This window comes from Chinchilla lanigera, unplaced genomic scaffold, assembly GCF_000276665.1.
Source record: "Chinchilla lanigera isolate Chin_1 unplaced genomic scaffold, ChiLan1.0 scaffold00144, whole genome shotgun sequence".
Classification (NCBI taxonomy): Eukaryota; Metazoa; Chordata; class Mammalia; order Rodentia; family Chinchillidae; genus Chinchilla; species Chinchilla lanigera.
Window position 1 is genome coordinate 2,682,384 of NW_004955545.1, and position 7,682 is coordinate 2,690,065.

General features: G+C 51.7%; 2 protein-coding genes across 3 annotated transcripts in view; one reads left to right on the top strand and one right to left on the bottom strand.

The window, feature by feature from the left end:
* On the top strand, positions 1–4,965 carry Apoa1bp (apolipoprotein A-I binding protein; the record flags this gene model as incomplete). The annotated part of the gene is given in 7 exon segments (XM_005411688.2): positions 1–153; positions 227–335; positions 448–558; positions 644–757; positions 1,437–1,584; positions 1,933–2,144; positions 4,260–4,965. Coding segments are annotated over 6 exon segments (838 nt in total), but the record flags the coding sequence as incomplete, so codon positions are not given.
* The window catches only part of Gpatch4 (G patch domain containing 4), a 9,907-nt gene continuing 4,668 nt past the window's right edge, over positions 2,444–7,682 (bottom strand). Inside the window, exons 2-8 of one of the 2 annotated variants that reach the window (XM_005411687.2) lie at positions 7,206–7,339; positions 6,691–6,764; positions 6,505–6,597; positions 6,328–6,411; positions 4,537–4,628; positions 4,236–4,286; positions 2,444–3,995 (exon numbers count right to left, since the gene is read on the bottom strand). In XM_005411687.2, coding sequence (XP_005411744.1) covers positions 3,185–3,995; positions 4,236–4,286; positions 4,537–4,628; positions 6,328–6,411; positions 6,505–6,597; positions 6,691–6,764; positions 7,206–7,284 — 1,284 coding nt within the window. In that variant the 5' untranslated portion in view covers positions 7,285–7,339 and the 3' untranslated portion in view covers positions 2,444–3,184. The remainder of the gene's footprint in view (positions 3,996–4,235; positions 4,287–4,536; positions 4,629–6,327; positions 6,412–6,504; positions 6,598–6,690; positions 6,765–7,205; positions 7,340–7,682) is intronic. The other variant, XM_005411685.2, reaches the window with a different exon arrangement.

Sequence of the window (7,682 nt, forward strand, 5' to 3'; positions counted from 1 at the left end):
CGGGCTGCTGGTCGCCGGCTCGCGGCTGCCGCGCGTGCGAAGCCAGGTCGGCGTGTGCCGCGCAGGACTCCCCGGGTGGGGGGCGCAGCGGCTGAGCTCGGCCGGCCCTGGGAACTCCGAAGTCATGGCGGGCACGGCGGTGAAATACCTGAGGTAGGCGAAGCCGGGGGCGGGACGGGAGCGGACGGTCCCTGCGGGTGGGGGCTCAGGCTGCGGCTTCCCACAGCCAGGAGGAGGCGCAGGCCGTGGACCAGGAGCTATTTAACGAGTACCAGTTCAGCGTGGACCAACTCATGGAGCTGGCCGGCCTGAGCTGCGCCACGGCCATCGCGAAGGTCAGGGGTGCCGTCCGCGGCCTCTGGGCGGAGCGGGGGTGGCGCTCGCCAGGCCCCGCGCCTGGCACCGGCGCTGGCGGCACAGCGCCCGACTCCCGGCCTCTGCCTCCAGGCGTATCCCGCCGCGGCCATGTCCAAGAGCCCCCCTGCTGTCCTGGTCGTCTGTGGCCCGGGGAATAACGGCGGAGATGGGCTGGTCTGTGCCCGACACCTCAAACTCTTCGTGAGTCGATGCGGAGGGGACGCCCTGGGAGAGGGCATGAGGGCGACAGGGTCTGAGTTTGAATTCCACTTTCCTTTTCTCCTAGGGTTACCAGCCAACCATCCATTACCCCAAGAGGCCTAACAAACCGCTCTTCACTGCACTCGTGACGCAGTGTCAGAAAATGGACATCCCTTTCCTCAGTGAAATGCCCTCAGAGGTGAGTGGCTTCAGTTCAGCCCCTCTCCGTTACCCCGACTGCGCTCTGCGCTTCGTTTCCAGGCGGAGCTCACCCAGAGCCCAGCCTAAAAGGTGCCTAAAAGAAGTGGTAGAGTGAGTCCCCAACACCACCACCTCTCAAGCTTGCCCGGTCTGTCCCTCCTTCCCCTGTAGTCAGATCTTCCTCAGTGCAGACTGCACACTGCCTGGCCTGTCTCTCCAGGGCTGGAGAAACTGCCTCCTTCTAAACCCTTTCTGCAGATGCGTGGATTCAGGGATGGGCAGTTTGAGACTAAATTTCTTACCACCTTTTACAGATGAAATGCAGAGAAGTCGTTTGCCCTGTGTCTCACAGCTAAGACCAGAATCCAGTCCTCCTAACTCACACTGCAGCCCTCCCACTGGCAAGCAGGCACTTAGATTGGGAAGCTGCGGATGTAGTTCAGTGGCAGAGCTCTTCTGAGTTCCACAGACCCTCATACATTATTGCCAAAACAATGTCTAGGCTTAACTTGGCCTGATTCAGTGACCAACTCCCTCTTACTCTAGAACTTAGGAGACCCTCTATATGAGGTACGACTGTACTGTGTGCCCTGAGGGCTCTGGGTCAGAGGCCAGCTCTCCCCAAGAAGGCTCTCTGTGCCGCTGCAGCCCGGACATCCTTTTCTTCCTCACTGCAGCCCATGATGATTGATGAGCTGTATGAGCTGGTGGTCGATGCCATCTTTGGCTTCAGCTTCAAAGGCGATGTTCGTGAGCCATTCCGCAGCATCCTGAGTGTCCTGAATGAACTCACTGTGCCCATTGCCAGCATCGACATTCCCTCAGGTGCTGGGATCTAAAGGTTGGGGAGGATTGAGGTCCTATACTCTCTTAGGGTTGGTAACTAGGAGTCCTAATTCTTGAGACAACTCAGATCTGGTCTCATAATTTTCAGTATAGGTGGGCAGAACACAGCTTTCCAGGTCCCATATTAGGGCTGGGGAACAAAGTTCAGGAGCCTCCTTTCCATGTTGGCCCCATGAAGATGGTCGAGGTCAAAAGTACATGTTGGTCCTAGGATGAGCTCCTCACAATGAGACTCTGGGGTGCTTTAGGACTGGCATGAAGCAGCATGTGGAAGGGGTCTAGACCTGTGACCTTTTCCATGCCTCTTGAAGAGTACTTTTTTTTCAGGATGGGATGTGGAGAAAGGAAACTCTGGAGGGATCCAGCCAGATATGCTCATCTCCTTGACGGCACCCAAAAAGTCTGCAACCCAGTTTACTGGTCGCTACCATTACTTGGGGGGTCGCTTTGTACCACCTGCCCTAGAAAAGAAGTACCAGCTGAACCTGCCGCCCTACCCTGACACTGAATGTGTCTATCGTCTGCAGTGAGGGAGGCAGGTGAGCATGCTTCCCAATAGAGACTTAGTCCCTCTCTCCCAGAACTGTGGAGGCTTGGAGCTTTTCTGGCCACAGAGACTAGTGGGCAGGCCAGGCATGGTGGCACATGCCTGTAATCTCAGCACTCAGGAGGCTGAGGCAGGAGGATCACTGTGAGTTCAAGGGCAGCCTGAACTGCATAGTGAAACCCTGTCTCAAAAAAGACCAAAAAAAGAAAAAAAAAATTGGTGGTAGGAGCTAGAGAGCAACGCCGGAGATGTGGTGCTGTTTCTTAAACAGAACAGGCAAGAAGAGATCACTGTGGCACTGGAAGCAGTGAAAAATAACTATTACATACAATGAGGTATGCTGTCCTTTACACATGAGTGATTCTTACCTCTTTGGAACACAGACAGGGAGGTGGATGCAACTCTAAGCTACTTAGCATATTACTTAGCATACTTAGCAGCTCAGCATAACAAGACTTCAGGAGGTTAACAGAAGGAATTTCTTAAAAGGCTCCAAGGAAAATCTCATAATTTGAACTCAGCACTTTCCCAGGCTGGGAGTAGAGAAGCATGTTGGGACTCACCTGTAGGCTCAAACCCAGGCTGATGGTATTTATTTATAAATAACATCAGAAATGGGGAACATGTGAGCTGAATCTGGCCTATAGACCTAAATTTTGATTTTCTTAGCATCACAATATCTAAAAACCAAGACAGTCCTGTAAGCCTGTATTTTCAGCCTCTTGTAGCAGAGGTGCACCCTCAAATGCAGACACCCCATCTACATTCCTTTTCTTACAGTCCTCAGCACTTCTTGTCCCTCAGCTGCTGGGGGTCTTGGAAGCACTTGAAATTGTGGTCTCTGGGTTATAAGCTGCAGAGGGCACGACATCCATGCCCTCCACTAAGGTTTGGCAAAGTTCTCGCAGTAGAGAGCTGTTTCCTCCTTGGTAGGGAGGAGCTTCATGTAGGAGTGACAAGTCCTGCAATAACACAGGTCTCAAGACCACAGCTGGAAAGGAGTCAGTTTTGAGCCCCACCTTGACCACACATTCAGACTCTCTTCTGTTTCTTCTTTCTGACTCTCTGGCTAGGGCTGACTCTAATTCTCTCCCCCTCTGAGTGCTGCCGCCTCCTTTTCTTATCTCTGCTCTCTATTTCCCTTGTCCCACCATCCTCATCTTCATCACGTACACCCAAGACCTCTTCCTCCCAATGCTGCTGTCTTGTCTTCTTGCTTCTCTTAACACTGTGTGTCCTGCCTTCTGCTCTCCTGGTCTCACCATCTAAAGCTGTCTCCTCCCCTTCATCCTCTTTTTTCAAGCCTTCCTCATACTGCTGTGTCTTTTTGCTTCTGCTACAGGGGTCAGTGCATGCTCTGCACACCACCACCTTCTCCAGGACGCACCCCACAGCCTCCTTCCCTCTTCCTCCTTTACCCAAGACCTCTGTCGCCTCCTCCACTTTGTCACGATGCTTCTTTTTCTTTTTCTTGGGAGGCTGATCAGATTGTGCTCTGCTCTTCAGTTCCTCAAGCCCTGTATCCTGTTCCACCTCCCTCCCGAAGGGTTCCTTTCTCTCATCTGTAACCTTTTCTTTATGTCGCCTTTTCTTCTTGTTTTTCCTGATGCTCTGGTTAGTGTGTTCTAGGTGCTCGTCATCTAGGTGCTCCTGATTCTTTTCTGTTCTAGCCTCTTTCTCCTCTTTCTGCTTCCTTTTCTTTTTCTTTTTTTGGGGGGGCTTCCTCTCATTCTGTGGTAGAGAGGGCCCTGGGTCCTGGCCTTTGAGACGAGCCAGGAAGTCCTGCTCCTGGGCCTCTAGTCGAGCAAGTTTGGCCTTCATTGTGATCCCAAGACGGGCAGCCCTGAAACAGATTAGGTCCCAGTCAGCAAAGGTATCAAGGACGATGGGCCTTACCTGCAGACAATAGGCCTGCAGGAGACGGTGAAGGCTGAGGTGAGGGGCAGAGAATTGCCTGTCCTCAGGCAGTAGATGGGTAGATAGTAGGAATTATTTCCCTGGAGTGAAAAGAATCCAAAGGTGGCAAAGGCCATCCTCAAGGTTGGGCAGAAAAGAGGAGCTTAAGGAGGTGACCACGACTTACTTGTGTGCTGTTCGCCCCTCACAGGCCTGGAGCAGCATCTCGTCAGTCAGACTGTGGGGGCACAAGAAGAGTTACACCCAGATCTGGTAGGAGGACTCGGCCTCTCCTCCCCTCCAGAACATTTCTTCAATACTGAGTTTTTGTTCAAGACCTGGCACTTTTTAAGGTGCTATAGATAGAAAGATTACTGGAACCTAATTTACTTATCCCACCCCCAGCCCAGTCAAGCATCAGACTTGCCCTTTCACTTATGATCAAGGGCATCTCCTCCCACATGGCCCAGTGCTAAGAGAAGGCTCACATCTTTGGAGGCGTGGGCCCCTGCTTGTCGTCATCAGTGCAGCTCTCCAAGTCTCTGTCTGGTTTCTCTTCACCTGAAGTCAGCGTGGCTGTCTAGAGAGGGGATCAAATGGGGGCCATAGGTGTGGACAAGGCCCACTCACCACACTCACATCCATCTTCCCCTGTGGAAGCCCACCAGGAATTCATAGCCCTAGGCAGGAACCTGCCAGCCAACACTATTCCTTGCAGAGCCAGAGAGAGCTGCAGCAGCCTGCTTGCTTCATCCTGAGTTGGGGGTGGGCTGCAGAGCCAGGAGGCGGAGCAGCCTTGCCTCTGGCTCACAGCTGGCTGGCGGGCACAAGCAGGGAAGTGTTGTGGGTCACCAGGTCCTCCCAGTGGTGCTGTAACTGACAATAAAAGTGGCACTGTACATGCCACCCAATACCTATTCTTGCTTAACTGGATTAACTGAGACTCTCCTATGGCCAAGGAGTTGGGGATACAGAGCAGAGTGACATCAAGGTGGTTCCAGCCCAGATGCAACTACATGATGAGATGGGAACCCAGGAGGATGCGAGCAGTTATGGTGGAAGTGTTGCCTGTGGTAGAGATGCAGGCCGTGCAAGAGTGCAGGGTTCATGCAATGGTTGGGAGAAACGGATGAGTTTCTTGCCTTGGAAGACGAGAGGGGAAGTGGCAAAGGCCAGTCCCTGGCCAAAGTAGTAGCATGTGTAGAAACCTGAAGGTGGGAGAACAGTGTCAAAAGAAAAGATTCTGATGTGTAGTGGTCCTAAAGAGAACTGGCAAGAAAGGAGGCTGAAGCAGGCAGGGACAAAGCATAAAGGACCACAAAAGCCAGCCTGGTAAGTTTGGGCTGCCATGTGGTCAGAGAACAGCCAGTGACAAGATCAATTCAGTGTTCTAGAAAGCTCAGGCTGGGGATGTAGCTGGTGATAGAACATTTGTCTTGCAGGCATGAGGCAGTGGTGCATTTCCCAGCACTGCTCCCTAAAAACAAAACCCACTCTGGATGAGTTTTGTTCGCTGTGTAGCTCAGGCTGACCTTGAACTCCCTGTGAGGGCCTCCAACTCACATTTTGGATATGTGAAGGGTAAATGGATTGGGTGGCATGAGACTAATGGTGAGGAAACTATTTAAAGGGGTGATGGCCAGGTGTAGTGGCATACCCCTGTGATCCCAGCACTCAGGAGGCTGAGGCATGAGGATTGCTGTGAGTTCAAGGCCAGCCTGGGCTACAAAGTTGAGTTCAAGGCCAACCTGAAATGCATAGTAAAACTCTATCTCAAAAAGACAAAAATAAATAAAAGATGATGGCACAGAGCAGTATATGGCAACAAAGATACAGAGAAGGGAAGATTTGCTGAGTAATGTGTAAAGCCCTTAGCATATGATCATTAAATGTTAACTTTTGTCAGTTTGGTAAAAGTAAAACCCCAAGACCTGGGTTTTGGTCATGTCTGCCATTACTAACCAACTGTGAGCTCTTTACCAAGGTAGGTTCCACCCTTTTAGCCACATATGTGAAATAAGGATGGACTAGGTAATTCCCAGGTCTTATCTTTTGACTGAGATACCCATACCACCACCCAACCCACTCTATCCTCCCCGCTTCCCTGTCAGCAGACAGCAGGGATCCATAGAGCTCAAAGACCTCAGTTTTTGCTGAGGGCCTGGCCATTCTTAAGCACAATAAGATTAGGCACAGGATCTCACTATTCTGGGACCTTCCTGAGAATCAGCTGAGCACAGGGGAGACGAGGGAGGGACTCTCATCCCAGCCTGTAATACCTTCACAAACTTCTGATAGAGCAAGTTGGGCTTGGGATGATTTCGCTGGGTGGTCTTAGAGAGGCGCGTGATCTGTACTCCATCCTGTAGGAGAGTGTCAGTGAGTGACATACCATATCTTCCCCAGCTCTGTGTCCCAGCCTGTCAGGTTTCACATGGCTGCCTATCAGCTCATACCTGCCTGGTTTCCACCACCAAGTTAGCTGCAGTCTTGTTGAAGAGCTCATTCCACCAGTGGTTTGTAAACTCCTTGGAAGGATCGTGTCCCACCTGCCAGGAGAGGAAGTATGAGCTGAGTACCTGCCCCATATGCTGTCCAGGGTTCCCTTTCCTGTTCATGCTGACCAACCTGCCCAGTCTTACCCCATGAGTGTCTTGCTTCAATGTCACCTTGAGGGCCTGAGTGATGCCATTCTCCTTCCGGCCCAGGCCTTTTCCTGTAGAGGAAAATGGGTGACTTGGCTTCTGCAGACTACCTGAGTCCTCAGCATTGCACACACATGCCACTCCTTGCCATTCCACTATCTGGCATTGGGAAATACTCTGTCCCTTCTAGAAATCCTCTTGGCACTTCTGGATATGTGAAGGGTAAATGGATTACCATGCCATGCAGTCCTATTCTCTTTGAGCCCAAACTTTGCTGTTACAACTTGGGGCAGAGGCCACATCTTTTAATGTCTCCCTTTATCCAACCACGTGTTTGTTTTCCATCATTAAGTTTCTCCCATTTTCAGGATGAGTCAGAAAATTCTGCAGATTTCTATTTAAACTAGTTTTCCCTCTTCTACTGAAAAGACTATAGGAACTAATCCAGACTGACAGGTCCCCCAGGACAAGAGGTAGGCAGGGAGTTGGTGTGGGAAGCCCCCCTGGATCACCTTGAGTCCATCCATGCTTTAGCAGCTGCTCCTCAGCAAACTTCATCCCTCGACTCTTGACCTCTGGGGTAACACTCATGGTAGGTAAAGAGGCTGTTTCTCAGGATGTCACCAGGGAAGGAGAGAACATTGTCCTTTTCAGAGGGAAGGAGAAAGTGCCTAAAGCAGTCATCAACCCCTTTCTGGCTGGTCTGAAGGAATTCTCCTTCCTAAACCCTAAGGATTCCCTTGGGAGAGACAGGGAGCCCTGGTCTCTGGGGAGCTCCCTGTCTGACCACAGAGAGCCCAACACCAACATGCTAGAATCAGAGAACGTGTTCATAGGCAAGCTCCCTGTGTGCCAGACTGTGCCAAAGCTTTCTGTGGATCTCATTCACGTGGATCTCCCCAGCCTGTTCAAGAAAGTGTCGTAATCGCCGGGCATGGTGGCACACACCTGTAATCCCAGCACTCAGGAGGCTGAGGCAGGAGGATCAT